Raw genomic sequence first — 17434 nt, 5'->3', positions numbered from 1 at the left:
GTCCTTAATGAGGGTGACTAATTGAGTAGAAGTGTCTAACCACTCTGTGGGAGCCAGAACTCTTAATGGTTGGTAGGGGTTCAAAAACTTATTTCACTCAATGAAATGCAAATCAGTTGCTATCTTTTATTTAAGGTTATTTTTTCGATTTTCCTTTTGATGTGCTATCTGCCACTGTTAAAATACACCTACCATTGAAATGATACTGTTCTGAGACCTCATTTCTTTGTCATTGGACAAACTTACAAAATCAGTGAGGGGGTCAAATAATTATTTCCTCCACTGTATGCGAATTTAACCATGGCAATGCTGGTGTGCTTTTCCATTCTTTCTATGCGAATTCGCATGAAAATTCGCATACCCAAACCTCATGCGAATTTCCTATTAAATACATTGTATGCGATTCGCATAGCGGTATGCGAATTCTGATGGCTCTGCCATGCAAATTTTTTCTGCACAGAAAAACGCAAAGGAATCCTGACAAGTGGAAACAGTCCCATTCACTTGTATTGCTATGCGAATTTCGCGATAGTGGAAATGGGCCCTAAAAGTTGACACCAAACCAGCTGTTCAGCTACTCATGCACTATAATTATACACTTGGCGCTTCTGAGTCCGTCAACCCTGTTGTGTCTGTGGTGGTGCCGAATGCCGTGCACCTGGTTTAACTGTTTCCATGGGAAGAGGAAGAATGATAGAAAAGTTTTCTTACTACATTTCATCCATTAATGTTTTTTGAGAAGTCACTCCTGATTTGTTATTATTTCTGTGTTAGGCACCCTGCACACTGCAAATCTGATTTGCGTTTCCCAAAAAAACGCAGCATGCAGTACTGATTCAAAATCGCAAATCAGTATTGCATGTAAAATTGCATCGAGAGTGCAGATCAGAATCGCATGTAGTGTGCAAGAGGCCTAATAATGCACTTTGCTTCCTAGGTGGGTGTCGTGTAATGGAGCAGAAAGAAACTCTTAATGGATTGAGCGATGAGGCTTGTGGAAAACAAACTGCACTGGGATATGCTGGATTGTGTGAGTGAGTATTCCACTCTTCCAGGTGTTAGTATAATAGCCTAGTGATCTACTGGATAGCACACTTACCTGGCAACACTAGGGCACTCTGGCTATATGATAAAATCAGCCCAAATTAGCCCCAGATCTCTCCAGATATTGGCATAAAAAGTCATTATACCAAACTAAACTCATGGAATTTGTTTTTAGTTGACAGAGCAGTAAAATGATATAACAAAAATGTTGACCTTTGGGGCCATTTCAAATATACTTGAGACCTTTCCTACTTACATTTTATGGTTAGAGGACCACTGGTGAAGCCTTGGCATCAACATAGAGCTGTCCTTGCTTCCTATCTAGTACCTTCCTATCTTTAGGCTAAAAAGCAGGTGAAAATTGTTCTCACAAATCAGAGTTGTATTGGAACTCTGCATTGCCACATTCTGAAACAGGTGGCCTGTCTGCTTAATCTAGCCTATACTTTGTAAGCATCTTCCATTTGACTTCAGCAATACCAGTTGCCTGGCTATCCTGCTGATCCTCTGCCTCTATTGCTGGGAATACACGGTTAGTTTTTTAGCTGTTTAGATGGTTCGATAGATAATTTCCGACATGTCCGATCTCCCTTTCGATTTTTTTTTGCCGCTCGATTTCTGGCAGAAATCAATGGAAAAAGATAAGAAAAACGAGCAGAAGATAAGAAAATCGACTGCAGAATCAAGCGGCAAAAGCGATCGAGAGCAGAAACGCATGGCAGAAACGAACTATGTATTCCCAGCATAATACTTTTAGCCACAGACCCTGAACAAACCTGAAGCAGATCTGGTGTTTCTGAAATTATTGGCAGATCTGAAAAGATTAGCTGAATGCTTGTTTCTGGTGTTGTTCAGACACTACTGCAGCCCAATAGATCAGCAGGGCTGCCAGACCACTGGTATTGTTCAAAAGGAAATAAATATGTCTGCCCCAATATTCTTCTCATTTCAATTGTCCTTTAAGATTATTACATTGTGTACTGGAGTTATTTGATGTCCCAAGGTGCTAGGGAGACAACAGTAAAGTATGGTTTCCAGTTGAAGGAGGTTATGCCGTGCTGGAAAAAAACTTTATGAAAAACTGTGTGCAGCAGTCACATTTTTACTAAATTAAAATACCCAGACAATGGTGTGTTTATAAAGCATGTGTGTGGTTTCTCGCAAAAGGTGGTTATTCAAGTGTATTCAAGATTGATTTTTGAGACTGGCATATTTACAAATGAATTGTGTGACTTCGGCTTGCTTGTAGGTTTATTATAAATGCAGATGCATACAATTTAGGAGCAACAGGTTCCAATGCGTTTCACACTATGACGTGCTTAGTCATGGAAACCATGAGTGCTTACTTATGAAACCATTAGTTTCCAGACATTTTTTTACGGATATTGTTCAATGAACATTGCCAGAGACTATTTGTATTGCATCAGTGAGCAATATCACTGTATCTATATTCTACTTTGGTCAGCTACTGACATCGCTAGGACATCATCTCAAATCTCCCAGTAAGCTGGGAGCTAAATTCAGATGCTGATTAGTCTCTGGCTGTTTTTTTCTAGTATACATCAGGTGTAATCTCCTGGAACTCTATTCCTGCACCATTGGTTACACCACACCATGTGACGCAGAGGACTCCGATATGGGGAGTGTACCAATCAAACAGGGCAATCTTCCTGAATGTCTACATAGATATGTGTCCCACTTCACAGTCACACAGTTCAGTCTCAAATTATCAATTTGCTATGACCAATTTGCAGTCATAGGTTCTAATGGTATGGATCCTGGTCACTGCTTCCTTGTCTGCATAAAGTAATCAGTCCAGTTCCATTGTGTTTCCCTCATAAAACAGAAAAGACGTATATACATCCATAGCACAACCCTGCTTAGTGGTTAGTCAAGTCACCAGCACCCATTTTCACGCCATTCAAAACCCGTGATAACACGTGATAGTGAGAAGAGGTAACGCCTGACCCCCTTTGTAACATTCAAATCTGCTCACCGCTTTAATTGCTGTTTCATCACAAAACCAGTAATATGATGCTCAGAGAGCTCTTGCTTCTGCAGAAAAGATGCACTAACTTCAGTGCTAAATTATGTGCATTCCTCCTAGCCAAAGCCTATGTGTCAAAATTGTATCCGTACCATACTTGGCTGTGATAAAGGTGCACTAACAAAGGATATGGTTGACACCATGAAACAGTGTTTTTAACTTGTTGTATCCACTACACTCATTCTGATGATTTGGAACCAGGGAGATTCCAACATTTTTGCGAACAATATTTAGTGATCTGCTTTCTTGATCGTTTCTTGGTGGAGAAGGACACAGTTCATTTCATGAGCTTTATCATTACTACTGGATTTATATCTATGGAGTTTCAGAAAGTGTTAAGGTGGGTACACACGTCAGATAAAAGTCTTTGGAAAATGAAAGATCACAGACCAATTTTACCCCCTTCCATGTAGTATGAGGGCATACTCTACACAGTCTATTCTATGGAGCTGAACTCTCCATCAGACATAAATCTTTGCAAGATGCTGCACACTGTAACGGACAATTATCTGCAGATCAGATCCACCAGGATGGATCTTCAGATAGGCAGATAATTGGCTGATCTGCAGATGAATGTCAGTTAAACAAGGTGTGTATGAGATCTGCAGATATCATAGACTATCAATGCATTTCGCAGGAACTGATATTTGGCAGGAACAGATCTTTTGCAGATACTGATCTGTTGCATGTGTACAGCATCTTTGTGTGCAGCATCTTGCAAAGATTTTTATCTGATGGGGAGTTCAGCTCCATAGAATAGACTGTGTAGGTATGGCTCTTATACTACATGGAAGGGGGTAAAATTGGTCTGTGATCTTTCATTTTCCAAAGACTTTTATCTGATGTGTGTACCCACCTTTAGTGGTCTTGGATTGGCCACGGCCAGCCCCTACAGCTTCCTGGGAGTTTGAAAATTTCTGACATAAATTTTATAACTACTTTTTTAAACCGTTGTAACCCCCGAGCTTACTAGTTGTAATGTCTCCTTCCAATAGCCCCTCAAAGCTTAATCAGTACTTTACAGACTGAAAGCACTTTTTATTTTTATTTTTTACTACAGCCTCTATTTTACAGCATCCTAAAGATGATGCTAGCAGTTGTAAAAAAATAAATAAATAAATAAAAAAAAAGGTTGGTGCATCTGAATCCACAGTCAGTGCTGTCCCCTTTCAAAGATATGGCCCTAAGGACATTTAGCCTATGGCCTTCTCATATAAGATGAACTCTGCAGAAAAGAATTACGATATTGTCAAAAGGAGGTCATTACTAAGATTTAGAACACTGGCACTACCTGCTGGAGACAGCTGCACACCAAGCACTCATTCTTATAAATCATTCACTTTGAATATTCTTTAAGCCCCAACAACTATTACTCTGCTTTTTTTCCTTGAGTTTCAAGTAACTTGCCATCCTGAAACTGGAACATGAGCTAATCATGTCTTTTAAGTTGTAGAGCATGTTATAACAGCCTCTTACAAAACAAGTATGGTATAGTAAGCATTGACCAAGTTAAGCAGACACTGACTGCTACAATATATGAGAAAGTGGAGGACACGGGTGGTTTTTATTAATGCATATTGTCAACAGGGCTTTCATTGAAGGAATGAGGTTGTGTGGATTTGTTTTTTTCTTTTACATGAAGTATATTGAGGTTTTTTTTTTAACATCATTAGAATGTTCTTCTGAGAATTAATTAAAAATGTTTGAAATTTATTCCAGAAAATGTTCACTTATGCACCCGCACTGTACCATCTCTTCCAGGTCCCACTATAAGGAGTATCTGGTCAGTCGGATCAATGCCCACTTTCTGGACCCCTGTGTTCTGTATGACTTAGATGAGGCCATCACTGTGTGTAAGCGCTATTTACCTGTGTGCCCTCCTAGAGATGACAATGAAGATGATGGCAATTTCAGAAACCGCCTTTTACATGTATGATCGCATTTTATTTACTCTGGCATTATGTTTTACTGCTAAGTACTCAACTAATATGTTTCTCTAATGGGTCTCTACCCTTAGGTATTGACGACTGAAATCCCACTGAATCTTCACGTCCAAAGAAGTCATCACTCTTAGCTGCCTTCTCTCTGTTCACATTATGTCACAAGAGCTTTAAAATTAACATGAGCTGAATTCTAAGAATCAAACTGGCAGAGAGCATTACAAGCCGCTTTACTCTCCCTTGCCTGGCACTTGTTAATATTTTCTCTCTGGAGTAGACTTATTATGACTGAGGCAATAAATTGAAAATCGTAGAAAACTCCTGAATAGAATGCTTGCTTTATCTATCAGCTGAGAGCAGATAGGTAACCCTAAGCAAATGTTCCAGTTTTCTTTGCACCTAATTTGGATGGCTGTCCCTCTCTGCACCCATGTAGTTGGTTATCTGTAAACAAAAAAAATCTTGATGATGCCAGTACATGTGATCACACTTTGGACTCTATTGGTGCAGAGGTCAGCACACTTTTGGGAAGGGCAGGCAGAAATAGGAACCCGCTGGTGCTCATAAAGTATCTTTACAAGCATTTGCCATACTTATGCAAGCTTACAGCTAATACAATCTGGCTTTTTTTACTCATTCAATTCAGTTCTGGGTCAGGGTAAGAGTCTTGTATGCAGATATAATATCTATGTTCATTTATGTATAATCCGAAGAGCTTGAAGAATATTGTACAGAATAAAATTATCTTTACAAACTGATGTGTTATGCATTATTTTAATATTGTTCTCTAATGATGGACTATAACTGCTTGCACATTTGTAAATGGCACACACTATTTTACTATCTAAAACATATTAAAACCTAACTTTTAATAGATCAGATATCTCAATACCATTCTGGGGGAAGGGAATTAGGAATCCCTGAAAACCATGCATAGTCTTTATTTAGCGCTGATCAGCAATATGGTCTACCCCTTTTCCCCGGACTGATATAATTACTACATGCTATACACACCTCACCCCACCATAACCTGACATGTTTCACCACCTTTAAAGGAGGGGCTTCATCAGGGGCATATATAAAAGTGCAAGGTGCTACCAGTGTCAATACATAAAAAAAACTTTAAGATTTACATTTGTAAATGGCAAAATAATTAGTGTTACCCAAAACATTACAAAAATATTACAGTGCATATTGAAGCAGGAGTGGCAATATGTAAGTGCCAGTGGAAGAGAAAGCCAACAGTGGGCCCCTATGCAGAATAAATGTAGGGGACCCTGTGTGAGTGGGCGTGGTCATAGCAGTTCATGGGTGTATCCAAAAATTGGCAATAACATAAAAATGTGAACTTGGGTTGCATTTGTTGGCACTGTATTAATGTAGCTCATATTTTCTACCTATCAATTATGTCTCATACTCATGCAGCAGTATCACCCATGTTCCTTATAAAAAGATGAAAACTTGTAAAAATGTAATTGTTAAAACAGAAAATCTACCATTATTATTATCATTCTGTATCTATCTAGATTGATAGATATATAATTGATAGATATATGTACAGGAAACAATGTAAGGGCTGGTTTCCACTTAGCAGGGCATATGCCGGAACTTGCTGTGAATACAATAACATTTGTAAAGCGCTTTTCTCCCATAGGACTCAACGCGCATAGTTGTGTCTCAGATTAATACAGGGTTGCAGGCTGGGTTGTGTTACAGAGGAGATAGTCAGATGTTCATGAATGCCAAACTGAAGAGGTAGGTTTTCAGTTTATACTTAAATGCTTCCAGGGATGGAGCTGTCCTGATTGGGTGTGGCAGGGAGTTCCAAAGTGTAGGGGCAGCATGACAAAAGGCTCTGTCTTCAAAGGTTTTGAGGTGGGCTCTGGGGGTGACCAAGGTGTTACGTCCTTTTTGATCTAAGATTGTGGGGGGTGTGATGCAGTTGCAACAAGTCCTTCAGGTATCCAGGGCCCAGATTGTGCAAGGATTTGAATGTCAGTAAGTCAATCTTAAACAGAATTCTCCATTTTATCGGTAGCCATTGGAGTGAGCACAGGGTTGGTGTTATGTGGCAATGGCGGGGTTGGCTCGTTAACAGCCTTGCGGCGGCATTCTGTACTAATTGCAGGCGGCATAAGTCTTTCTTATGCAGGCCTGTGTAGAGGACGTTGCAGTAGGGTATACAGCTGAATGGCTTAGCCGTGCCATACTCGTCTATAGGGATTCGGGCGCATGTTGCAGAAAACTGTAGCATGTCGTCCAGAATTGCACCGAAGTGCGTTTCGGGCTGCAAAGCATTGGAGGAATAGGCCGCCTGAGTCACCTGCAGGTAAATGCTGCAGGTTTGTGCCAGATTCAGCCCTAGTGGAAACAGGCCCTTAGATTTCTTCTCTATGTAACTGCAATGTAACTATAACCGGCTTCTCTATGTAACTGTAACTGGCTAGCAGATATCTAAAGCTTGCTAATGTTTCTAACGTGAGCAGACTCCTATTCAAGGTTGAAAAACAACTTGTTGCAAATGTAAGAACAATGGTTTAGCTGTGAGCAGCTGAACTGCGTTTTATTATTGCCTGAATTGGGAGGCTAGACAATCAAGGTTGAAAAACAAGCGCAACACAATAACTGTAATTATCTGAGCTATAAAGCATTATAGTCTGAATAAAGGTGCCCATTAACGGTACAATTTTTTCCTTCAGATTCACTTTTTATGATCGAATAGTATAGAAAACTGCGCAGTTTGTGGCACAAATCAACATGATATAATTGTTTGGCCGATCGGAAAAGGAAAAATTATCAATCCGGAAGTTGGATTTTCTGATCGAATTGGAATGAAAACCTTCTTAAATCCTTCCATTTATGGGAACAATCGATAATTGCCTTCCAATTAGTTATGATCGTTCAAATCATGTCGAATCTGATGAAAAAATTGTACCGTTTAAGGGCGCCTTTTGAAGGATCGGCCAATACAATTCATTATGGTCTGAATTAGAAAGTTCGGTCAAGTGCAATGGATTATGGTCTGAATCGGTCGGCTCAGCCTACTGCAAGGTATTAAACTGAGTTGATTGAGGTAAAGCATGCACAAGGGAGCTAACGTGATGTATCCATGTGCACCATGCACATACACCAGCATAAGCGGTGTGCACTGGTTTTAAACCCTGGCCACAAGGGTCAGTAACAAGAAAAAAACACATATTCAGGCACATCGCCTCTAGTTAGGACACCTAAATTCCTTCCCCTGTTTGTGTTTTTTTGTCAGCATGCACACAGCTTATGCTGATGTATATGCATGGTGCGCATGTATACATTACGTTAGCTCCCTTGTGTGATTGGTAAGATGCACTATCTGTCCCAGGAGAGGACGTCAGGATGAATGTTTGCATGTCTGCACTATGCATGTTACAAGGCCAGAGTTAGGACACCTACGATTACCTGGGTACTTCTACGCAGTGTAGGTGACTAAGCAAGAGAATGCATTCTTCTGTAAACTAAGACCCCGGCTTTAAAGGAGTTCTGTTAGGGGTTTCTGAGGAGGAAAACAGACACTTACCTTGGGCGTCTATCAGCCCCCTGCAGCGGTAATGTCCCACGGCGGCGTCCTCCCATCTGCCGTTCTCCGCCGCCGGCCCCGGTCTAGCGCGGCATGGGATCCAACTGCGGCTGCGCTACAGTGGCCGCGCACCCGCTCGCTTCCGCCTGCGTCATCGGAAGCTTACTGCGCAAGCGCAGTACAAGGCTCCGTTGTACTGCGCCTGCGCAGTAAGCCTCAGATGACGCGAGCGGAGGCGCGGCAATGCGCATCATTCGTCTGTGACAGACGAATAATAGCCCGGTGCTGGCTGCGGGGAACGGCGGATGGGAGCAGGGCGGCGTGGGACATTACCGCCGCAGGGGGCTAATAGAAGCCCCAGGTAAGTGGCAGTTTTTTCTCCTCAGGAAGCCCCACAGAACCCCTTTAAACGTAGCTGTAGGGATAACAGTGGTGCCTGGATGAGTGAATCCGTGAATGCATTTGTTTGAACGTTTGCATGCGAGTGTGCGAAGGGCTAACTGTAAATAATTCTAAACTGAGGCAGGATTCTGCAAATTTTTTATGTAAATGTATGTAGCTTGAAAATAGGCAAATCAAATTAAGCCAAACGGTTCCATTTTCAAGATGCAAAAATTTGCATAAGCCTGCATGAACTGCATGAATTATTTGCAACTCATTAACCATCCCTAAAAGGGAGGGAAATTTTCTATAGCTTGGACAGTGACAAATTAAGAAATCCAAACCCTTCATCCTACACCCCTGTAGCACCCTTAGGCTGGGTTCACACTGTACCTGATCTAAACCGTATCCCTCAGAAACTTAACTGTTTTCCATCACGACTGATCCATTGACACGTTTACGTACGTTTTACATATGTTCCGTTCCACTGTAATATGTTCCGCTATAATAAATGAAGGAAATCAATTATCTTTTTGTATGATGCAGGTATGTTTTCAAGCCAGTCTGATCAGTATTGTCCGATTTCCATTAAGATACATTGCATACGTCAATCCTTCAGGACCGTGTCAGTTCTTTAAAAATGGTACAGGTCGGGAACATCCGATCAGTTTAGTGGAATGTAGAAAGCGGATCCGTTTTAAAATACCAATGTGAACTTTCCCATTAGAATTGCATTGCATCCATTTACAGATACGCTCTTACGCTCTGCTTAACGGTACGGTTTTAACCCAATGTGAACCAGCCCTAAAAGTATACCTGACCTGACAGACAGCAGTGGATGGACACAGCACATCTTACATAGAATCCACTGTCACCATCCACTTTGGGAATGTGGTGAAGTGTGGACCTAGCCTACGTGATTCCATAACCATGTGTGCATTATTAAAGTACACCTGACCCAAGACAAAGCTTCCTAATGGTGGCCATACACGGTACAATAAAAAACGTTCGATTTTACCGTTTATTCGATCTAAATGATCGAATTGAAAGTTGAAAATAATTTTTTTTCGATCAAGAAATTTGAACGATTATCCCGTTTTTTCGGGAAAAATGATCGGACATGCTGGAAAAATCTTTATATTCGATCTAACGAAATAATCGAACTAAATTATCTAATTGAAAAATTGTACCATGTATGGCCACCTTTAGGTAAGTACAGAGATATGCTCATGCTGGATCCACATACCTCTTTTCTTTCTCTTATATGGCTAAAGTAACATTTTCAGACAGGAAGACATTGGCTTGCCATGATGATCCCTCCTATCACTCTCCCTTGGGGGGGGGGGGGGGGCTGTCTGGCTGTGGGAGGTGAGGCCACCGAGCTGGAGGGGGTAGCAGCCAGGAAGAGGGAGCAGTGGGGAGGGGGATCGAACCCCCGCTCCCTCACCTGTGGCTTAGTGATAGTGTAGAGTAGGACCTGCCCAATAAGAGTCTACTTTAGCGTGGTGGCAGGCTTACGGACTTTTGGCCAAAAATGTTCAACAGAACTGGGTAGCTACAGCACCATAACAAAAGCCGGAAACACAACCAGATTCTGTTCTAAATTTGATCCAGTGTGAGGCTTTATCCAATCTAACTTATCTGGGCCACTGGACATTCTTCAGCCCAAAACTTGGGATCACATGAGCCAGAATTAACAGTTGGCATAACACCAGATGCCATATAACAGGCATGATTGAAGGGGGGGGGGGGGGGGGGGGGGGGGGCTGGCCAGTGTTCCTTTCTGTGATTAGGTGCCAGGGCTTAGGCTGGGAGCCCTCTGGCTCAATGAGGTCAGGTGGGGCTGGCCATGGTTTCCCTTTGTGATTGGTTGCTAGGGCTTCTGCTGGGAGCCCTCTGATTGGCTCCGGGACGTCATCTCCTTAGTTACAGTATTTCGGATCCGGATATCCGCGGATATCCACGTTATGCACCCAAATATCCGCAGATAGCTATCCGGATTTCTACAGAAATCTGGGATCTGGATCGGATAGCTGAAAAATGGTCGGATATCCGGGTTTCCCAGATATCCGGAATTCGGATGAGCACCACTGGTGATAAGTGCTGTACATTAGGTTGTTTATTCACAAAACGTATCTCACAAATTATCTTGTCATTCTTATTTTTCAACTCATCTCACCTCAATTCATTAAATTAATCTGATAACTTCTAAGTTGTATGTGTTTACGTGTATTTTACATTTTTACAATTTTTGTGATAGTGGTCCTTTAAAGAATCCAATTTGCAATCATGTCTAACCTATTATTGATCATATGTATGAAAAAAAAAATCTTGTTGTGCAAATTGACCAATACAATTCTTCAGGATCGATTGGACCCACAAGTTCCTCTGTTTTCATTCAATACGATTTTAATACTCTGATTGAAAATAAGATCGTTCACTAAAAATTGTACCATTAATGGGCTCTTTTAGGGCTGGGTCACACTGCTAGCACACTTTTTAAAAGTTACATGAGAGAAAAGTAATAAATGCTGATTACTTACCTGGGGCTTCCTCCAGGTCCTTAAAGTCTCTGTGTCCATCACGCATCTCAGCTGGCAGCTGCTCTTCTGGGGTTCCCTCCTTAGCGGGCGCCAGCCAGTGGCGTAGCAATAGGGGGTGTAGAGGTAGCGACCGCATCGGGGCCCTTGGGCCAGAGGCCACACTCAACAACAGTATTAGCTCTCTATTGGTCCTATGCTGCTAATAATCACTTCTTAGATGTATTTATTAGTAGTAATCATTAACAAACTGTTCCCCGCCCCTTCCTTGCGCTTCTGACACAGTAGTTATCTTTGGCAGGTTTTGGTGCACCGTATCAATTGTTATGTATAGAGCGCTGGGGGGGAGGGGGTTGGCCAATGTAAACCTTGCATCAGGGCCCACAGCTCCTTTATGGTCGGAATGCCAATTTCCGATTCCGTTTTCCGCTACCAATTTCCGCATTCCAATGCGGAATTTCCGCCGGAAATCGCGGAAATTCCGCCCGACTTTAACATCGATTTTCTCAAAAACTATAAGGTCTTTTTGAAAACTATTTTTTTGCATCTTGTTCAGAAGATTCTGTTTAATAAACCCTGAAAATTTGGTGTTTCTAGGACTTACGGGGGCTTTGCTATTAACCGCTAAAGTCGGCGGATTTTTACTGTAATGTAAATGCAGAAAATAGGCAGATGCAGACTTTCTGCATTTTACATTACAGTAAAAATCCGCCGACTTTAGCGGTTAATAGCAAAGCCCCCTTAAGTCCTAGAAACACCAAAAAAAAGGTTTCAAAAAGACCTTATAGTTTTTGAGAAAATCGATATTAAAGTCGGGTGGAATTTCCGCGATTTCCGGCGGAAATTTCCGCGATTTCCGGCGGAAATCCGCTTACGGCACTTGCATTACCGATTTCCGCATTCCGATGCGGAAATGCAATTTCCGATCAGAATCCGAATGAGCATCCCTATTACCTATGCCACTGCTCAGAGGTAAGTTGTAGTTGTATAGCTTTCCCATCCCCATGCAAGCCGAGGGTAACGATCTGGGTACCTGTGAGCTCATCAGTAGTTTTGATTTTTACATTGCAGGAAAAAAAATCCTTTTCTGCAGTGCAACTTTGCATGCATATTTTCTGTTGCATTCTTAGCAAGAAGCATAAACAATTTGAAAATGAGTTATGGCTTTAAGTATAGTTACTACTATTCCAACTTCGTATTTTAGCATGCTACTTGAGAAGAATGTGTTAAAAGTAGAAGTGTCAGTCTTTCGAGTGGATTACACATCTCTCTCCTCACCGCAGCATTGCCCTTTGAAGTCTAGCAGTGTGGGACAGGCAAGCTGCTGTTGAGACTGTTGTGAGCTCAGAACAGATCACGTGGTTTCTGGGAAAAGGAGGAAGCATTAGAAGTAATACATAGCAGTGACAGGCATAGAAGAACTGTGGGCGGTGAGAGACGAGGGAGAATAGAAACTGAGAGGAGCAGATTCTAGAGTGGAAATCAACACTACACACAGGCGTAAGGTAGGTGCTGTGGTTTTTCTAATGTGTCTTGTTTCTATTAATCTGATTCCCAAGTGGTGCAGTAGCTGATGTGATGTAGTTCTGAAAAGGGTCTCCATGGACAGACAGAGGGGGAAGATCACCCACGTTCTGTTTATGCAAAAGGAAACTATAACAGGAAGCAACTGGGTTAAGGTTCAGATGAAATGCTACGAGAGCCCATAGCTTTATCTTATGTGCAGAAATGACTGTATCATGTGGCTACTGTATAAATATTATGTATTTATGTAGCACTGACTCTTACATTGTCCTTTACAGAGTACTGTACAGTCATGCCACTAGCTATCCCTGAGAGTGAGAGCAGCTAATAATCTAATGTTCCACACAAGCAAATGCTATGTACACACGGTGCAATTTCCAGTCAGATGGTCAGGTAATCTGACGGGAAGTTGCATCATGTGTACATGTCCAAACTTCTCCCAATCTGTAACGGGATACATTTTCAGAACTTAACTGCACAAAATCAATCCAGTTGTCGATCAGGAAAAGATAGGACAAGTTGGAAATGATCGGTGCAACCCATCGATCTGACAGGACATTGAACCGTGTGTACCTAGCACGAACCAGGGAGCACATGGCAAAGCGCACACTGCCACCCTGGAGGTTGAAGTCAATGGCCTGCTCGGGCCGCCTTCTGCCTTTTTCCACGTATGGCGTGTGGCCCAAAGTATAATGTATTTCATTGCAATCTGGAAAATTACAAGTAAATGTGGAAAATTGAGCATGGGAAACGCAAACGCGATCACAGCGCCAGAAACCCCCAAATCGACCGCAAAATGCTAGGGCAAGCATGCTTCCTGTTCATTTATAGTTAGCACATGGCGATGGCCATAACAGATTGTAATACAGTGCTACATGCATTTCTTTCATGGACTGCACATTGTAATGAAAATGATGACTATAAATGTAACATACAAACTCCATGCAGACAGTATCCTGGTTGAAATCCAAACATGAGACTAGCGCTGCAATTCGGGAGTGCTGTACACGATGTCACCATGCTGCTCCACACTACAGCACTTTTATGCTACAATTATAGAATTGTTGGCTGTGTTGCTGCTGTCCTTCCTATTCTAATACCTGTTGAAAAAAAGAGTCCACGAAACATAAAAGTATCCCCAAGTTATATCCCTTTTTGCAATTCACTTACTAACACCTCCCCCCCCCCCCCCCTTTGTAAAGTTAAGCTTGCCATACACTATTTGATTTTCTCAGTGGCGTAGCTAAGGAGCTGTGGGCCCCGATGCAGGTTTTACAATGGGGCCCCCCAAGCACTCTATACATGACAATTAATACGGCGCACCAAAACCTGCCAATGGCAACTACAGTGTCAGAGATGCAAGAAGGGGATGGGGAACAATCTGTTAATGATCACCACTATTCAAAGTATCTATAGGAGTGATTATTATGAGCACAGGACCAATAGAGAGCTAATACTGTGGTTGAGGGAGGGCCCTTCGGGGCCCCTCTGGCCCAAGGGCCCCGATGCGGTCGCTACCTCTGCACCCCCTATTGCTACGCCCCTGGATTTTCTTATTAAAATACATGTTATATTCAATAACATTTGTATTCAATAACATTTGTATTCAATAACATTTGTTAAAAACAAAGGCCCTCTTGATGGATGGAGTGGGAAAGGCCTTTCTTATTAGTATTGAGTGGGGTGCGACTGATGGTGATACAACGGTGGTTGTGCTCTGATCAATATTCATCTAAATGTGATCAGTTACCTAGTGGTGCAGGGCAGTTATCCAGGTAAACAAGCTCTCCACTATCTCTATCCCCTGTACATCTTCTCACTAGTTTCCAGATAGCCACCCAACTGCAATCTCAGGTCTGCACTTGACCTTCTTTATTCCTCCTGCAGAATTACCTCTTCGCATTCACATATACAAGATTTCGCATGTGCTTCACCCCTCCTCTAGGATGCCCTTCCACAGCACATGAATACCACCCGATAACATTGCGGGGAGTTAATAGTTACCAAAGCAGGGTTCCCTGCGGGCTCAAATTATTAAAATATTTACTCGTCCAATGGGGTTGCGTGGGCAGGGCCACAACCCAATGTGCTGACGTAGATGCATCAGGAAAGGAAAATTACCGGTAGGTAAGTATTCAATTTTCCGCTATCCAGTGGTTTATCATATTAGTAGTATTGTATACCCCAAACCTTCCCCCCCCCCCCCCCCCCCCCCTCCATTCCTTTAGATTGTAAGCTCGCAGGTGCAGGGCTCTCTCACCCTTTTGCATCTTGGAATTCGTTATATATTTTATTCATCATGTTAATTGTGTCACTGTAATTACCAATTCTGTATTTTGTATATTGGTGTATACTATTGTCTGTATTATTATGTACCCCATGTTTGTTTCTTACTTTGTACAGCACCACGGAATATGTTGGTGCTTTATAAATCAATAATAATAATATCAGGAAGGTTTCAATTGTTTAACAAAAATAAAGAATGGGAGGACCTAAGTAATCTTATTAATGGCAAGATCAACCTGCCATAACACAGTTACCAAGCCATAAAAAGCTTGAGCAGGGAGTGCATGAAAATTAAATTAATAATTTATTAAATAATTGTAAGTTCTATCCACATATGACAGGGAAAACTATTCACAGCCTGATTGTGCATAAAGTGTAAATAAATAGTGCAAACAGGTAAAAACTAGTTGAGGCAACAAACAATATGCATAATTTGTTAAATTCATGCAACAAGCACTTAGGCTGCTTTCACATTAAGACGTAAATGTAAGGAAAAAGGAGGGTTGGGGAGCATATGTCACAAATGACAAAATCCAAAAATAAGTGAAAATTTACAAAAATTTATTAATGTTATAATTAAACATATTAAAAAAGCACCAATGTAACCTGCCAAGAAGCCACGCTCGGCCACCAATCACACATCAAGCACACCACTGCCTGAGACCACCTAGTGTGGTCAGGGATCCCAAATAACATATAAAAATAGGCCTAGACAAGTATGTAGTAAAAAATGGGGGTAATAGGAAAATGATGGTTGAAGCAGGCCGGTACAGATAACAGAAGCAGAGTGAGTCAATGCATCCAGCAGAGGCTAGAAAGCCAATATCGCATCTGCAAATCAACAGTTCAGATGAAACAGCACAGCCAGCATGGACAGATGGAATGCAAGTAGCAACAAGCACAGATCAAAAGGAATGGCATAAAGCATGAGCCATACTATACCCAATCCTGGTACAGCGATGCGGAGTCCAGTTAGCTCCTAAAGGTTGTCTGGTCGCTCAGCCCCATGTGTAGAAGCCCAAGGCTGGGGAAGTGATTAAGAATCCGGTAAAGGAGTCAGGTCCAATATGCGGGTATGGCAGGCTGTAATGGCTGTAATGATCAAGCAGAGTCCCATATGGCAGAGTCTCATGTGTGCAGGAAGCTAGTAGCCTTTCCAGGTGGAGGTCAGAAAAGTGCCTCAGGCCAGCAGAGGGTGGATGCGGAGGGTGGGCGGGTGGCAGAGCAAGGCAGTCATGTGCTAGCACCACGCCGGCAGCCCTGACATGTTTCGCCGGGTCTACCGGCTTTTTCGAAGGGAGGCGTGGCTAGAGACGTGTGCCGCCCGAGGCTCCTTATAGGGCAGCGTCATCAGCCGCGCTCACGCACGCATGCGTAATTACGTACGCGTCAACCAACGCGCACGCGTACACATGCGCACTAACGCGGCGACGGACACGCAGCTCAGCCTCGCCCCCACCAGAGCCCAATAGGCAGGCCAGACAAATTAAGTCGGCCTGATGCGTAGGATGGCCAAAATACGTGAGAGGGCAAGGCGGGGGCGAGGAGAAAGGGGGCCATATGGCGGCACACGAGAACAAAAGAATTTTTTTATATATGTGTAAACAACCAAACATATATGAAAATAAAGTAGTGCAAAATCATGCAAACACAACAGACACAAGCAAACCAGAAGAAATGTATATATAACATAGCTCAGAGTCAGCAAATATTATCATGCTACCATCAGCGACTAAAGAAGTTGGATCAAGGGGGACTGTGAAAACACAGTGCCAAGATCCAAACCGTGCAAGAAATCAGCGCACTCAGAGAGCAAAAAAACTGAGCAACAACATATGCCAGCTATAAACGGCGAATGTCACAGGGGAAAACACATGGAGGCAACAGTTCGGAGCATATACAAGCCCGCAAACACGGGGCAGTGGAGGAGCAGAGCAGCGGAGGGGGGCAGGGAAAGGGACAGCAGGACAGGTAGGAAAAAGTGATGAGCATCAGTTAGGCAGAAAGGCAGCAAAACCGACCGTTTCATTAAGGCCAGGATATTCAGTGGCCTCTAACTCGTAGATCCACCTGGATTCTTTCTGTAACAGTAAGCGATCGAAGTTACCCCCTCTGATCG

General features: G+C 42.4%; 2 protein-coding genes across 4 annotated transcripts in view; both read left to right on the top strand.

Moving 5' to 3' along the window:
- Window positions 1–5789, top strand: part of RNF31 (ring finger protein 31) — a 55720-nt gene extending 49931 nt beyond the window's left edge. For all 3 annotated transcript variants that reach the window (XM_068238157.1, XM_068238137.1, XM_068238147.1), the window contains exons 20-22: window positions 938–1034; window positions 4853–5021; window positions 5109–5789. In XM_068238157.1, coding sequence (XP_068094258.1) covers window positions 938–1034; window positions 4853–5021; window positions 5109–5165 — 323 coding nt within the window. In that variant the 3' untranslated portion in view covers window positions 5166–5789. The remainder of the gene's footprint in view (window positions 1–937; window positions 1035–4852; window positions 5022–5108) is intronic.
- A 7067-nt stretch (window positions 5790–12856) lies between these two features.
- Window positions 12857–17434, top strand: part of IRF9 (interferon regulatory factor 9) — a 68289-nt gene continuing 63711 nt past the window's right edge. Inside the window, exon 1 of the mRNA XM_068238124.1 lies at window positions 12857–13010. The gene's annotated coding sequence lies outside the window, so the exon portion shown is untranslated. The remainder of the gene's footprint in view (window positions 13011–17434) is intronic.

The sequence above is a fragment of the Hyperolius riggenbachi genome, chromosome 1, assembly GCF_040937935.1.
Source record: "Hyperolius riggenbachi isolate aHypRig1 chromosome 1, aHypRig1.pri, whole genome shotgun sequence".
Lineage (NCBI taxonomy): Eukaryota > Metazoa > Chordata > Amphibia > Anura > Hyperoliidae > Hyperolius > Hyperolius riggenbachi.
The sequence above is the reverse complement of the archived record's forward strand: the minus strand, read 5'-3'. Positions and strand labels throughout refer to the sequence as shown.